The 16,668-nt window shown below is 39.6% G+C and overlaps 1 protein-coding gene across 11 annotated transcripts in view; it reads left to right on the plus strand.

Annotated features, from left to right (window-relative positions):
• The window catches only part of NHSL1 (NHS like 1), a 183,796-nt gene extending 171,982 nt beyond the window's left edge, over positions 1-11,814 (plus strand). For 10 of the 11 annotated variants that reach the window (XM_027689921.1, XM_027689913.1, XM_027689930.1 and 7 more), the window contains 2 exons: positions 253-382; positions 3,869-11,814. In XM_027689921.1, coding sequence (XP_027545722.1) covers positions 253-382; positions 3,869-4,592 — 854 coding nt within the window. In that variant the 3' untranslated portion in view covers positions 4,593-11,814. Of the gene's footprint in view, positions 1-252; positions 383-786; positions 839-3,868 lie in introns of all 11 variants that reach the window. The other variant, XM_027689985.1, reaches the window with a different exon arrangement.
• The last annotated feature ends 4,854 nt before the right edge of the window (positions 11,815-16,668 follow it).

Consider the following 16,668-nt stretch of genomic DNA (forward strand, 5'->3'; position numbering starts at 1 on the left):
TTGCTTTTGCATTTCAGTGGAAACCATAGAAATTTTCTTGTATTTTTTCTGGCTGTGTATGTGTGACCAAACACAAGCATTTCATGCTCTGCAGTTTCCTAAGCAAATGTTGATCTGAAATCACAGTTATGACAATGGTGCACTCAGTCTCTCAGATGCTTTGCCTTAGAGGCAGCAAGGGCTGGTTTCAGGATTATATGCCTGTTGGATTCACATGATGGACTGACAGTTTTGTTCATTCTCTCTGTATAGTGGAGGTGTTTGAATCAGATACAGCAAATAGTTCATTTCTGCCAAGCTGTAGTTATGGGGAAGAGACGGATGGAGTGGCAACACCAGCAAGACCAAGGACTACTGAAGATCTTTTTGCAGCCATTCACAGGTACTGCAGAAATTGCCCTTCCCATGCTGTCAGAGTCCGGTAGGTCTCTCAAAAATTAGTTTAACATTTACTAAAACACCTAATTACAACAGTCATTGCTTTATGAAAAAGCACATATTTATCAACTTTCTACTAAGGTTATGTATGAAAAAGATAAGGAAAAGAACTTGCCTTTTATTGTTTTACAAATATATGTAATCCATTCTGAAGTAGAAACGACCAGATTAAATCAATGTAGATTATATTATAAATATCTTACCCCTTAAAATACCAAGTTATGTCTAGTAGTTATTGTACTGTTCTCAATCTGCCATATTAACTCTACTGTTGCTTTTTCTGTGTATCTTTTTCTTTTCATTCTTGTTCTTCATCTTTTTACTCTCTTCGCTGCTTATATGGTGCAGTTTGGGACAGAGGCTCAACGCTAATGCTTCATGGCAAGCGTGGCTGAAACTGGCAAGTAACACAACATGTCAGTCATATGGCAAAACATATGGCAAACGCTGGATTATAGTTTGCCATAATCCAGCCTGAGGTCGGGTGTTTTGTGTCAAACTGGTTCATGAATGAAATGTGCAATACTGGCTCTGTTATTAATGACATTATTCATTTCCCTTGAAAACAAAATCACCCTGAACAGCAGCTAGATTTTTGTGCTGTTCACATTAGGTTCTCAAAAAGAAAAAGTAGAAAACCCCAAGCAAATAAAAGCTTTAAACCACAAAAGGAAACGTGTGCACCATTTAAACAGCGCACACAGACCTTGCCTATAGACTAGATTGGGTGTAGTTGTAGCACCATCTTGCGGCTTTGTCTTATACTGCAAACTGCAGAGGGGGTGCAGTAACTGCTCAGGGAATGTGCTCAGCAGCTCCGTGTGGGTTTATCCAGGTGTTTAGTCAGTTTGCACATCTGTGCCCGAGTTCTGCATCAGGAATGAGGACCAGGCAGAGCAGCTGGGAGCCTGTAGCACTTTGGATGCAAATATATTTGCTCATATTTGAAACTATTCCCTTTCAGATTTTACAAAAATTGCATATATATGATACTGACTTTTTATAATTTACTGTTACCCCTTAGGACTTGGCCTGTAGGAGGTGTTCTAAAAACGGTCTGTTGCATTCATGTTGCATGGCACTCACTAGAACTGCAACAAATCTGGTTTTAGAATGAAATATTCTGACCAGGAGCCTTTCTCCATTATGTATGCAGATAGAGAGTGGATCTCTGTGTCTGTGCACACACATGTAATTTGTGAGTTTATGGGGAAATGGACAATGGAACTGGATGTGACATAATTAAAACTGTCACGTTTTTTATTAAGACCTTGCTTTTGCTGGCTTTATACTTGAACCACTATCTTCCTTGGTTGTTAATAAAAAAGGTTTTGGTTTTCCCCTCACTATTTCTAAAAGGTGTTATTTCAGTGATTGGCACTCTTGAATATATGTGCTTTGGAGTAAGACAAGAAAATTAGTGGTATGTGTGTTAAGGACAGAAAGAGCAACTTGAGTTTTAAGTCACAGTTTTGTTTAAATATATACCCTACCTGTGTCTGAAAAGCCACCAAAACCAAATCTGGTTCTTAAAATTAAGTTTCTTCCATAATTCACACATACTGAGAAAAGCTGATTACATGCTGACAGCAAACTGACTGCTCTGCACTGCATTCACAGTCTTACCGGATTAATCCAAGCTAGGATAACGAAGTCTTCCCCTGCAGATCTTTGCAGTTGAATTTTTCTTTTTTTTTTTCTTTTTTTTTCCTTTTTTTTAAATTTAATTTGGGTTTTGGCAGCAGTACAACCCCAGCATTGCAGTATTTAAAGATACATATAGGCAGCCAAAACCCTAACAAAGGAAAATCTTTTCCCTTTAACAAATGCACACACATGCTCACATACAGACTTGCAGTGCATCCAAGCACCAAAATAATTTGCTGACTACAATACTAATACACAGTTAAATCTAGACAAGGTTTGTATGTTTGCTGCTGTTGAAGTCGTCATTTTATCTCTATGCTGTCTTCTGGTGTCCATTCATCCTCAGGCTGAATGGATGTTGGTATTACGTTCTTCTTCCAGAAAGACAGGTGGAGGCAGCAGGAGCTGCTGAAAATAACAGGTGGTACAGTTGTCTGTGGGAGTATCATAAGTAATCTGTGCATAAACTTCACCACCACTTAAGAGAGACAGGATCACTCCAAAGTCTTGGCAGATCTATGGCAATGTCTGTTGCTACCACCTACTCAGCCGATGTATCCTTCTACTTTGTTTTCAGGGGGTTTTTTTATTTATTAATGCAATGCATAAAAACATTTGAGCTTGCCTTGGCAAAATCTCAAGGCTTTTAAGAAAGTAAAGCTAAAGATCACATTAAGTAGAAACCTGTTTTACAAGGGGAATGGTCTGTATTGAGCACATGCTTGATAAAAATTAATATGGAATTACAGCATGATAATCTTGTATTTGTAACAAGTCTGCTGACTTGTTTTAAACTTCTTCCAAAATACCATATTTAAAATTAGGCTTTATACAATCTTTTTGAATTAATTCTTGCTTCATCAGCAAAGAAGCAAAGCGGCTTTGCCACAGATACCAGGCATGTACATTTCTTTAAGTTTTCTAATAATGTGAAAACGGAGCAATAGAAGTGAAGTTTCCACTTATTCCCAGTTCCATGATTGTTTCTTAATTTTGCTTTTGTTATCCCTGCACTTTACATTTAAATTGAAAAACACTCCGCCCTTTCATTTGGAAAGAAAACTTTCTTGTCAGGAAGTTGGTCTCTCCTTCATTTAGTTGAAGAGTTGCAATGACAGAGCACCAACATAACTGTGAATTTTGTCCATGCATCTTAGGAGAAGCTGGAAAACTCTTTTCATTATTTATTTGATATTTTGGTTAGGGGGGGAATTTTTTTTTTAAATCATTTAATCCAGAATGGTTACATGTGGCTCCCTTTTCTCCATCTTAACTTTAGCAGCAGTGTATTGCAGTGTCCTTTTCTAAAGGAAAGTGCACCTGTTCTCCACAGAGCGTCAAATGAAATAATAAAACAAAGCAAAACAACCCAGTGTACTCTAGATGACATATTTTGAATCAAGTCCCTAAACTAGCAGAGAAATGGCATTGAGTCTAAATCTTTATAGGATATTAGTCTTAGCAGTTTAATACTGACTCCTGAAAATCTGATACACGAAATTTGCTAAAGTGTTTTGTACATCAGTATTGCCAGTTTTAGTAGTTTCATTGTTCCAGATTTGCAGGAAAAGAGGAATAAACTTAGCTTATACCTCCAATACCTGTATTAATGCCTGTACAGTTCTGGTGGTGTTCTTACTCATGCTTTAGATTTACATTACTTCTCCCTTTTCCCTCTCTCTGCTTTAGCTTAATTCATTGTCATTCCTCTAAATTGAGTTTAGTTAGGGGAGGCAAAAAGTTTCATTTTGGTCCTCTTTTTTTTGTTGTGTTTTAAACTCAGATCCAAAAGGAAAGTCCTTGGCCGTAAAGATTCTGAAGACGACCGTACCCGCAACCATTCTCCATCGCCCCCCGTAACTCCCACTGGTGCTTCCCCAAATTTAGCTACCCTCAAACAAGCTGGATCTATTCAGAGAAGTGTTCGCAAGAGCAGCACCAGCAATGACAACTTCAAAGCCCTGCTGCTGAAGAAAGGGAGCCGCTGCGACACCAGTTCCCGGATGTCTGCAGCAGAGATGTTGAAGAACACGGACCCACGGTTCCACCGGACAAAGACAGATGCCCCTGCTGACATTTCTGACAGCCCTGCCAGCTGCTCACCCAGCAAGAGCAAACGGGCCCAGGAAGAATGGGCCAAGAGTGAGGGCCTGATGCCAAGGAGTATGTCCTTCTCTGGCACTAGGTATGGCCGGTCACGAACACCCCCGTCTGCTGCCAGCAGCAAGTACAACGTCCGCAACCGCATTCAGAGCAGCCCCATGACTGTCATTAGTGAAGGAGATGGGGAAGTGGTGGAACAGTCAGAGGGCAGGGTTCGGAGAACTTTGGAAGAGCAGCAAGAGAGGCAGCTTAATATGTTTAACAGTGATGAAATGGACATGAATGATTTTGCATATGTTGAGGAGGCAGGCTGCAAGGAGACCTTGGATCCAGCCCATCTAGACTTAATGACTCAACTAGGTACTTCAAGGAAGTATCTAAGCCCTTCAGCTGAAGAAAGTTAAAAGGCAGTGTGACAGAAGGCTTTGGCTATTAGTGTAGAAAATCACAGAGGACTAGATTCCCGAAGAAAGCCCAGACCAGGACAAGTTTACTTTGCTGAGCATTTATTCCATGAACTGCATGTGTATGTTTAAATGCTAAAGCGATGGTGGTTCTGCATGGTTGGGTTGGGTTGGGGAGCACTTGCTTTGAATGAGTGGTCTGTGGCTTAAAGAAAGTTAACAGTTGAATTTTTTGTGTAAACCCTTAGAAGTCCTCTTGTGGGGTGGGAGGGAGGTTTTCTCAGAGTCTATAGGGGTGTGATGTTTTTCTTTTTCTTGAGACTGCAGTTGTGCAAGAAAAATTTAGGTATAAGCCTGAAATGGGAAGGCTCCTGTGGTACAAGCTGGATATTTGGTTCAAAAGCCTTGTAGTGGTGCAGCGTAGTGCATATGTTAAGCAGAGAGAGGCACGGTGAGGCCCATTCAACTATGAGAAGATAGTAGGGTTGGTGCTGGGGTTGCATGGCTTATTACTGGGTTATGGCCCAGTGTTCGATGAAGCATGTCCTGCTTGAGCAATTAGCTCACCAGGTTTTGAATTGGTCCAGGGTACTGTACTTTTTATTCTTTTTCCTGAGGGAAAATGAAATACATAGTTAACGTGGAAAAGGGAGCTGAGTTTTGTAGCACACTACTAGCTGCTGTGCAGCCACACACATATGCTTGGTGAAACACTCATTTCCAAGTGAATTGCTTTCTTGACTGGAGTATTCTCTTAGAGAACTGGAACAACTGGATGTCTGCAGAGGATGCAAGCAGACAACAGGAAAGTGGGAGAGGAATGAAGCAGTGTACTGCCAGAATTTGGAAGGGTTGCTATTGTGGTTTAGGAATGATATTCCCTAATTTAGTCTTCCCACTGAAACATTCTAAACCATGTGCAGCTCACTCCCTTCCTCCTCCCCTTCCCCACTTCAGAGGGCTGGAGAGGAGAACTGAAGGCACAAAAGGTAAGGATCACGGGTCGAGATAAAGACAGTTGACTGAAAACAGCAATGAGATAAGAAAACGAACAGTAACAGCAACAATACTAATGACAGAGTGTAGGAGAAAGAGGGAAAGGATTCACACGGGAAGCCCAGTAATACATGAACCTTGGCCACGCTACCCCAACTGGAAGAGCCCCCCATTCCCTGCCCCTGGTAATAATGTGAGGTGGTATAGAATAACTTCCCCTCCTGGCTACTGCAGAAATTAACCCTGTCCTGGCTGGAACCAGGACAGTTAGATTTCTGAATTAGAAAGCAAAGTTTGACTTTTAGAACTTGCACTACAAAGCTGTAGGTGGAGCCCGTCTTTCAAAACTGAAACTTGGGAGTTGTGTTTTGCCAGAAGTCTTGTCTTCCATTTGTCAAAACAGGAAGACTGTTACTTTTCATCACTTGAAATACAGATACTTGCTAACTTTTGGTTACCAAAGAATAAGTTCCAGTTACTTTACTTTTTGATTTGCCTGCAGTATTTCTCTTCTTTTTTAACCTTAATAATTTAGTGAGGTTCATTTTTATTGTATATTTTACAGATAATAAAAACATTTAACGGTTTCCCAATTGTAAAGAAAATTAATTAAAACTGAAATATTGGCTGGAGTTTTTGGTTCTTAGTCGGAGTGAAGCTTTTAATTTTTAAGAAGAATTTTGCATCATTTGATGGCATGCGCAGTTTTTGTATTGTTTGTAAATATTGAAAGTTGTTAAAATATCTTTTGATCTCCGTACCATAGAATTTATACATTTTTAGATTGCTTTTAAGAAGAAAAAGCACTCTTTGTAGATTATTTATTTTAGAGAAATATGCTTGTAATCTCTTTCTTCAATCCTTTACTTGTTAGCAATGTAAATTTCAGGGGCCTTCGTTTAACTCTTCCCTTCGTAAGAGGGGAATAGTGCTGAAAATGCTGTGACTTTGCTTCAATAAAGAAAAAGCCTGCCAGTTGCCATATTGTCTTTTGAATTGATTAAAATCTCCTTCAAAAGATGTGTCCCACAGTGTATGGCAACCCACTGAATGCCATAATCCATGCATCCAGCTACTAATCTCCCATTTTTCATTGCGAAATTGACTAATTCACTTTAGAGACAATTAAAGTGTACTGACATATACATTCCATTTTGACATCTCAATTCTGAGACTAAAAAAATTGAAATAGTACTAAGCTTTTTCCAGTGTCATGTGTGAATGTTTCTACTACTTCTCTCCTACTTACAACCTGTCCCAGAAAACTAAAAATCTTGGAGAACTAGATTATAAGCAGAGGAAGCAAGAACTAAAATGAAGTGGAGAAGGTGAATCCAGCTGCACTCAGTGGAACAAGGGTGGGATTAACTGGTGCACAGTAAAATTTCTGCCATTTTTATGTGCTAACTATATTTAAAGAACCATTGGATTTTTTAAATTAAATTAAAGCCTGATTGGATAAAGTAGATTGTTTCAGATATTATTAATACAGATCTGAACTACATTCTGTTGCAAAGAGTGCAAAACATTCTGCCACTGCTAAACATCTCAAGAGTCTTGATTTTGTGTGTCTCCCAGAGATGATCACATGGAACATGAAAGAGCAATATCCTTTTCACAGCAGGTTCTGTTCCTTTCAAAGCTATGCATAAATACTAGCTAGTCCTTACACCACCATCCTGACAGGAAAATACTCAGGCTTTGTTTTATTGTTTACAATAAAATAAAAATGGCTGCACTGGAGAAAATTACAGCAGCGTTGTGCATCAAATGCCTGTAGGAGGGAGCTTAGCTAGCTAATTCCCTTGTTCCCTTATGCTTGCCAGATGATACTGCCAGTCACTTTTATAGGCTATATGGGGAACTCTTTGGAAGGTCCCAGCTTAAATGTACATCATCTTGTCAATGCAGGTAGGTGAGATTAAACTTCAGTGTAGCATGGGCTGAATTTCATCTCTGGGCACAGGTAGCCTCGATGCTCATGTAAAACCCTCATCTGGTGTAAGGTGACTTGGGTTGAAGCTCAGGTTTTGGCTACTATGCAGAAAGCAGTGTTCATGCAGCCTTGCTGATATTCCTACTGACTACATTTTGCACAGTATAAGATGTAGTGAAATACATTAAATGTGCTGAATTATGTTTAATGGTGCTTATAATACTTCGGTAACTGATGTAACTTTCTTGAGGAGGTATCACTGTGTCATCTCCCCACTGCATCATCCTCTGTAGCAGCACACAGAACTGGTTAGTAGCTCAGTTTTCTCAGCAGTACAGTCCTTGGACCAAGTTTCCACTGCAAAACCTTAAGAGCATGACAGCTTTAGGCTATGTTTTATATACTTGAAACAGCTTTGGTGTGTATGTATTTGTAGTAAGGAAAACATACTTAATTTTTTGTCACATTTGCAGCTTCAAAGTTACTTTCTTCTGTAATAAGGTTCCTCCATAGGAAGGGGTTGCAGTTGTGGCTATATTGGTCAGCAAGTGTAGATTAAGTTTTGCAAACCTCAGCTAAAGATATCTAGAGCAGTAGGAGAGGAGTACACATACACAAACTTGGCTGTGCTAAAGAGAAAAAGCAGACTTGTCATCCTGATGCGTAATGTATCGTGCTGTTATAGGGGTTGTTCAGAGTTTACAGTTGGTTTACAGTTTGCCTCTAAAACAAGAATCATTATTGAAGCTAGATGTGAGATTAATATCTGATTTACCTCTTACTGGATGTGGTTTTCAATTTCAGTCTTTTTCTAAATTTTGCCCTATATGAACTCATTCCATGCTTCACCTGTTTATATTCAAAGTTCGCTCTTAGTGCTGTCAGATGTAGGCAGCCCCAATCCCCCTGAGAATTAGAGCCCTCCAGTTATTACATTAATACATTCATAAGGCTCTGGGGCATTTACAAGTCCTCACTACTGTTTGTATGTTGAAGAGAAGAATTTATTACCTTAATCGAAACGATGGAGGTTATGGAAGGAGCAATAGCTTGGTGAGAGGAGGTTTGGAAGGCTACTGGTAATCAGTGAAAAGAATTGGAAAAGAAGTAGATTTGATGAAGACAGGGTTTTGAGGAAATAGGACTGGATGCTGGTTCATGCATAAGGCTTGGCCTGAAAGAAGGCACAGAATAATGGCAGAAAAGGTGAAGCAGGGAAATTACTGAGAAGTGCAGTAAATGCACAGAATAAGGTATGGGGTGGGCAGGCACATTCTTGAGGATAAAGAAGTTTCAGCAAGTACAGAAGAGAAAAAGGCGAAGGAACAATGGAATAGTCACAGAAAGAAGAAAGAAAAACTTTAGCCTACGTGTTTCCTCCTAATTCAAAGAGTATAGAAGGCCAAAGTCAGTCAAATATGGGAAAAAACCCAACCCAACATTTTAGAAGAGGAAAACAAGCAAAATTGGGTAAGCTTAGTGAAACAGTAATAGGCTGAAGTGAGGAATGCTCTAGGAGACCACAGGCAACATTGAGTGGGGGGCCACGGGCTCGAGCACAACTCTTGGAAAGGTCCTGTACAGAAACACCACGCCTGAAATCTGGAAAGAGTGAGGGGGATTGGGAAGATTAAAGCTCAGATTCGTCCTGCCTAATTTCTACCAAACTACTCTGCATCCAGTGATTTCAGTGGACTGCCTACGGGTCTTCAGACACCTGTGTTTGGATAACTTGCTAAACTTTCAGTAATTTCTTGAAGCAAAGAGGCCACTCATGCATGCAGCAGAGGAATGGGTGTGTTCATGGTACTGCAAGCAAATAGATCTTGACAGGTGTCGTTTGGATACCACAAGTTCTGGAAAAGCCATTTATAGCAGCAGTCACTGTTCCAACAAAGCTGTTGCTACAGTACCCTTAAGTGATTCAAGATGATGCATTGTTTGCTTCTGTAAGAGAGAATTAAAAGGGTGAACTTCAATGGTAAAACAACATAATAAAAGAATTACAGTGGTAATGAGGGATCGTTTTATCTGTTCAAAATAACTTCAGTACTCACAAAAGAGAACACAATAGCTATATAATGTCATTGGTATTTTTCTGAGTTCCTGCCTTAAACTTTGTTTTCTAAGTAACTTTCAGAAGAGATTTTTTACATGTTTAAGACAAGAAAAGTCTTAATTGATAATTTTCTTTGTTCTGAAAAGGTGTTATCGACTTTAAATCAAGAGTGCAGCATTAAAATCTTGCAGCTATTCAGTGTTGGATCCTGACTATGGCTTTACTGCTGTGAATTAATAAACACTCAACAAAGTAAAATACAAACGTGTTTGATAAAGATGTGCTATGCCATATATCGTCCTGAAAAACTGGGTAAAAGCCTTGATAGTGCTTCCCCAGCAGAATGTGGGTACATTTTCTGTTGCAAATTTATCTCTTTGCAGTTGGGTTCTTTCACGTAATGCGCAACCAACCTTTTAAGGGCCAATCAATTCTTCTCCCAGCAGTGCTAATGGAAAATGTCATTGATTTTCAGTAGCAAATTGTTTGTTAATAGTGAATCCAAATGTATGTGTATATGCATGGGGGGAGGTATATACAGAAGAGAGAAAGTTCAACACAATGTTCATGAGTTGCCCCTGTCTGTAGTATACTGCTCTATTTGGGCACCATCCTTCAGTATAAAACCAGAAACTTTAGCTACTGAAGGGGGAAAAAAAAAAGAAAATTTGTCAGGACATGTAGATAGCAAAAGGGACATGTAGATAGCAGAAGTATCTACATATTCAGTACCTCTTGAAAACAAACAGTAAAAATTTAAGTTCTGTGTTTAGATGGTAAAAACTGATTTGGGGGACACATGTAAATTACAAAGAAACATAGATAAAATCTGTCAACAAACAAGAAATACAAGAAGCAAAACATCCCATCTGCCATATGAAGAGGAATGTTGTTCTTCTACACCTTCTTTAAAAGTCAGTCAAATATCTGTTTGGTTTAATTTTTCCAAGTGGAATTACTAGCTATGTTTCTAACACTCTTTTCACGCTGGGTTGCAGAAAATGGACACAGAAATTCCTGCCTTCAGAAGGATTTCTAGGTCACTTTAAAACAGCTGAAAGAGCATTACAATGACAAGAACATTCAGTGCCCAGTGCAGTGTCACCAGTTGAGAAGCTGCTGTAGTGGAGTCTGAAAGATGGTCCCATCTTTTTTGCCTTAATTGGGATGTTATATTGTGCTGCCTGGAAAATGATGATTATTGCAAATTACTGTGCCAGCTGGGAGCTGCAGTGTAGTCAAAAGGATTAAAAAAAGCAAAGCCCAGATTTATATAGTCAGTATAGCAGTCACAGACTAAGGAGTGATAGTGATTTTAATGTATTTACTTATAGAATAAAGAAAGCAAAAGAACATTTCAGAAAGGAGATCTTAAGACAATGAAAACCTGTGTATGGGGAGCATTTGGCTGTGAGCAGAGGTCATGCAGCTGCACAAAGATTGAAGGTTGGGTCTAGGGTACCTTGTATCCATTTGCAAGCAATGGATACACAATACCAAGCCACTGGTGATGCCAAATGAGACTGGCATATTCTCATACACAGCACACTTGATCGATTAGGGCAAAACTTTGTTATCCAGGATCAGCCAAACTTAAATTGCACAGAAAGATCTGTGATGTGATATGGAGGGGAAAAAAGTGTACCTTGATGTAATATTCAAGAGGTAGCACTTTATTTATTCCAGCATGGAGCATTAGAATTGATTTTCTCCATTTACTGATGCAGCATTTTGCAAAATTTGTCACAATTTAAGATTGTGGCTTATGGGGACATGAAAATCAGTTAATAGGTTATTTCTGAGTTTAAAAATCTACCAATAGTAATTTGTTTCTAAACTGTTATGCACAATCCAAGGCAAGCGAGTTGTGTAACATAAAAGCTTTTTCTGAAGTGCAGCTTTGAAGTCCAGGACTGACTATGCAACAAATTAGTCATCTAATTCATGGGATGACTTTCTTGCATGATGTGACAACCTCATGTATACCCATGTTGGATTTGGGGAACAAAGTATCTCAAAAATTACTTTCTGTGCCACAAACGTGCTCTCTCAGATGGTCACCAGTTATCTGAGAAATTGTAGTGACCTCTTAGAACTGAAATTCCACATTAGAGGTTATGTAAAATGCTGAGAAAAGAGGGAAGAAAGTGTCTTGAGAATAAACTGAAATGTCTTTCTCAAAAGTCATTCTGATTGTTACTCATTCATTGGACTTTTCCTTCTTTGGATAAGCCAGATCTCATGTCATCTATTAATTCTCTAGACTGCCTTAGCAGTATTCTTTTAACAGGTATTTCCTTATCCTGCTTGAGGCTTGCTAGCATCTTTCTTTGCAATACTGGTATGTCTTTTGAAAGGCCTGCTGAGAATAATAAATATGAAAGGAATCTAAGCTGGATTGTCCGTTATGCCCTAGTTTGTAGACCATGAATTTCCCAAAGTTCGTCTGGTTGGGAAAATGCCATCAGGGACAGCAACTCCTGCTTCTGTGCCAGTCCATGTGCATACCTGACAGCATAAGGGTCTCCAGCCTTGGTGGCTCTTCAGTTATTATAGAGAGATGAAATCTTTTAGTTTGCTAGACTGTGGATTCAGAGGAGCATTTCCTGCAGATAATCTTGCCTTTTCTAATGTGATCTGCCAACCCTTTGACTCTGCTTTCCTTAATCCCAACCCCAGATGCCACCTGTCGATGCTCCAACAGAACTCCAGAAACTGACACTGACCTCCGAGCTCTCACTCACTGTCCCATTTCACACCCAGCTCCCACAAACTAGAAGCTCAGCTCTGTGTCCTCAGCCACCCACCTCATTCTCGCACCCATGGAAGGACTGCAGACAGCTACCAATAGCGGTGGCACCACTCCAGCAGTAACAGCCCAGATGGGCGCTCGCAGTGTGCACTTAAATGCACTGTGGGATCTGCCTCTGCCCTTAGCACCCAACATCAAGTTGTAGTTTGTGCCCACAATGTGGGAATCTCTCCATAGTCTGTTTAGGTTTCCTAAAGCCTTGTGAAGAGAGGTGGTCTGAGGAAAGAAGGGAACGAGTACTGAACATCTTGTCAATGAACAAACTGGTAAGATAAATGGCTGCACATCTTGATTTGCATTTCTTAAGAACTTGATGTCCCAGGAGATGCTACCTGAAAATGCAGAATTCCATCAAATAGGGCCTGATTTTGAACACTGAAAATAAATCTTAAGTTTTTCCTGATAGTCTTCAATTGCACTTTTTAGCAGTCTGTAACTCTGAGAAGATACTGGAATGTGGATTTCAGTTTGTTTCCTTTGCATTTGTAAAGTATTCAAGTTTTTTCCTCTCCTCCTGAGCTCCTGTTGGCATAATGGTTTTTTTGTGATATATGAACGACCAGTGTGGGATAATAGTGGAAGACTGGCGAGGAGGATTATAAACACGCTCAAGTGACTTGCAGCTGGGGTGTAGAAAAACACATATATCATACTAATTGTTGTTTAGCCTTGTGTGTTTGACAAGTAGAACATCTGTGTTTAGATAACAAAGCCTTGTGAAAGACTCAGAGGAACCCTATCAGACATGCTTGAGATTCCTGCTCTGCTTGGGGAAAGATCAAAGCACAGTGGGAAAATATGCCTGTGCAAATCCCCGATAAACAGGCAAAGACAGCAGGTTCGGTGATCCTCTAGGATGGACCAAGCTCCGTGGTGCCTGTGTCCCCGCTTGTGTGCCTCTGCCTGGGTGCTGCTTTGGGGATCCTCCAGTTGGTGAGGTAACGGAAATAAATTTTGTCTTTGCATTTCATCCGTGGTTTTGTAGTTGTTCATGTGTCCCGCCTGTGCTGACTCACAGAACTAAGTAGGGAAGACGTGTGATTATAGAAAGTAATATGTAATCTGATGAGATATAATCTACATAAATGGTGGCCTTGGTAAAGAAAAAAAAATAAGAAAAATTTAAAGGATTTTGCATTAGAATTACCACAGTGAGCGCCTACGGTAAGAGGGTGATGATTTTTGCTGTATTACAGGCTAATTCAGACCAGGTTTTGTCTCCAGACATTGCATGATTTAGTTGATGAAAATGAAAACTGAGTTCCCTAATGCAGGAAAGCAGGTACTAGTTTACCAGCTTTATTATTCTTGAGATTTTTTTTTTATTATAGGGGCACAAACCATTTGGCAGCACCACAGAAATTAATCCACACATGGAAAACCCAGTCGTTTCTGCTCTTTCTTTAGCAAAGATACCCAATTACAACAGATTAATTTCATCATCTTGATGTTTGAGTGGCATTAAGAGAAGACTGCAAAGGTGGACACAGAGTGGGTGTGCACTAGGCTCACTGGCTACTCAGATAAGTAAAAACAGCTCAGTAGCACATTAGAAACTCAAGGAGTTCAGCTAAAGAGCATGGAGTTCAAGAAAGCATCTGTCTCAGTGACTTGTTCAGAGGCTACATTTTCTCCTTTAATTCTGCAAATAAATCTAACTTCATTGTTCTGCCGTAGTTCTGTTGGCAACAAAGTATGAACAGCAGTTTTTCTGTACCTTAATGACTTGTTGGATCCTCTGCTGCATTGCACAGTGCACACTGCAATAACATGCTCACTATATTAAGCCTTTCTTCTATGTGGATTTTCTCAGTGTCTTACAAGAGATGAATACTACAGACTTCATTGAGGTCACTATTATGATCACTTTCTTGAAACTTGAGTTTCCACAAAACTGAAAGACACTTTATATTTTTGAAACTCTGTATTCTCATTCAGATTTTGCAGAGAGGCCATAACAGTCTGGAAAAGCCAGTAAGAGAAGAGACTCTGAGACTCCGTGCAACATAATCATATTACATTGGACTAGTTTTCTGAGGAAACGTTGCTACCAAGCACATCCTTTTTCCTCAGCTACATAGTAGGCTTCTAGCACTGTGACCAAAGGAGTATGTCTGAAGGATCACTACTGGTCCTGAACGCTGTTTGTTTTGTAGCAAGCCTATTAGGAATGGGGGCAGCTCTCTGTGAGCCAAGCACTTTATAGACCTGACAGAATGAATGTTCCTATCCCTAGATGGTCTTTATTTGTCTTAGTAGTTTTGTCCTCACTGAGGACTGGAAAGAGTTAATTTTACTCACAAATGGGCACATTAAAAGTCCACAGCTGCCTGTGGGATTGGAAAAGCTAGGCCAGGTGGTAGCAGCCAAGTAATCTTCAAGGAAGTCAAGAGCAGCACTATCATCTCATTGAAACAAGCCAGACTAACCAAGAAAATCAAATTTTGGCTGCATAATGGTTACCTAAGTGTTCCTTTAAGTCCTGAGAACCCCTTGATTGCACTGCAAAAAACAAGCTGCAGGCGAAATCCTATTATGAGTTAAAGTTAGTTTGGGAGGGAGCTTTGAGAAGCACAATGAACGAGGCGATTGCATCTGAAGACACTGGAATGCTGAACCTTGCTTTCCCATGGTTTATCAGGCACTGTTTGTTACAGGTATTTTTAAATACTTTTAAGTGTGTTGAGTTACATTACAAGATTTATTGCTGCTTTATTGACTGTGACCCAGAACAGAAGTCATTCCTTCTGTTGGAAGGATTCTTGCCTTCATAATATTGTCTCAGGGAAAAATTTGTTTTTCAGGAAGCTGTATCAAAACTGAAGAAAGGCTTTGTACAGTATGGAAAACAGCTATTTAAACTCTCTCAAAATGGTTGTAATCAAATAGTTTCAATGTAGGTCAAATGTTGAAATTGCCTTAAACAGTGTAAAAATTGCGCTATCGTTTTTGTTCTTTGGTACAAATTGCATTTAATCTGAAGTTATAACTTTTCAAGTCGTGCAAGCAATGGAACCAGAGGATGCAAAACTTACAGGCCTTCAAGAGGAAGAAACTGGAAAGTAGAAAGAGCTGTGTTACACATATCTTCTGGTGAACAAGGTGTGACTTGAAAGCCTTCACTTTTCGTTCTTGTCCTTAAGCTGACTCTTGTAAGGAGTACTACTACCCGTTAGCTCCTGTGCCTTTGATTTAACCAGCAGCTAAATTAATGGTCTGCTAACTGTCAGATTTATGCAGGCTGTGAATTAAAACTGGACAGCAGTAGGTGTCATCTGTGCCAATTACCACTCTCTGCAAGACAGACTGCTCTGTGAATCTGCTTCTGAGTTGCTGCAGTTTTGTATTTAGCCAGAATAAGACTACTGAGTCACCTTCTAATATAGATAAAACCTACATTTGTAAGAGTTATTTGACTACTAGAGCACATACAGTTCAAGCTAGTGGAGTTTGTACTGGTAAAAGTAATTGTGTGTCTGTATTTGGAGGCTTTGCTGGCATAGGGACCCAAGCAAAATCCTTACAAGCATAGATTAAGCCAAATGTTGTATTTTGGGGACAGTTCTTTCTTGGCCACTGTGATATTATTGAACTATCATAAAGATATTCTGACTCAATGTCAGAGTTTGCTTCTTTTTTTTTTAATACAGTTATTCCATTTCAGTGAGGGATCTAAATTTCTAGACAAGGTATTTGTTACAAATGAGCATCTCTCTGAAGAGAAATTTATACACTGAAGTGCATATTCTGTCTTTCCTAGGCCAAGGCCAAGAAATGACTGTCCTGTTTTGAAAAACGTATTTTGTCACTGGCAAGTACAAACCAGTGAATCATGAGTTAGTTTTTAGCTTATCAAAGATTAGGTGCCAGATGCTTGATCTATGCACAAGCATGAATCATTTTTATCCAAGATGTTAGTTTCTGAGCTCCTACTGTGGTTGCAAAGAGCTGTCTCATCTTTCCTTCCTTCAGGTAAAGTGAGAGAGACAGGATATTCTACTAATTTGAAAGTACTGTATTATTACTGGAGATGTGTGCTGAATACTTTCAGTTGATATTTAACAGAACTGTTTTGTATAAATTACCTGTGTTGCTTTCCTTTAAATGTCTTTTGAGCAAATAACTGGCATGTGTACAAGATGTATCTGCATCTTGGTCTGCAGAGCAATGGATCGATGTCAGTAAGAGACTCTGGCAGCTCTCACAGAGAGGAGAAGCACAGAGATTGCTCTCTGAGCTTCTAAAGCCTCCTTAATGAGGGGGTCCATATTAT

Source organism: Neopelma chrysocephalum, unplaced genomic scaffold (genome assembly GCF_003984885.1).
Source record: "Neopelma chrysocephalum unplaced genomic scaffold, ASM398488v2 Primary Assembly neopelma1_23, whole genome shotgun sequence".
Lineage (NCBI taxonomy): Eukaryota > Metazoa > Chordata > Aves > Passeriformes > Pipridae > Neopelma > Neopelma chrysocephalum.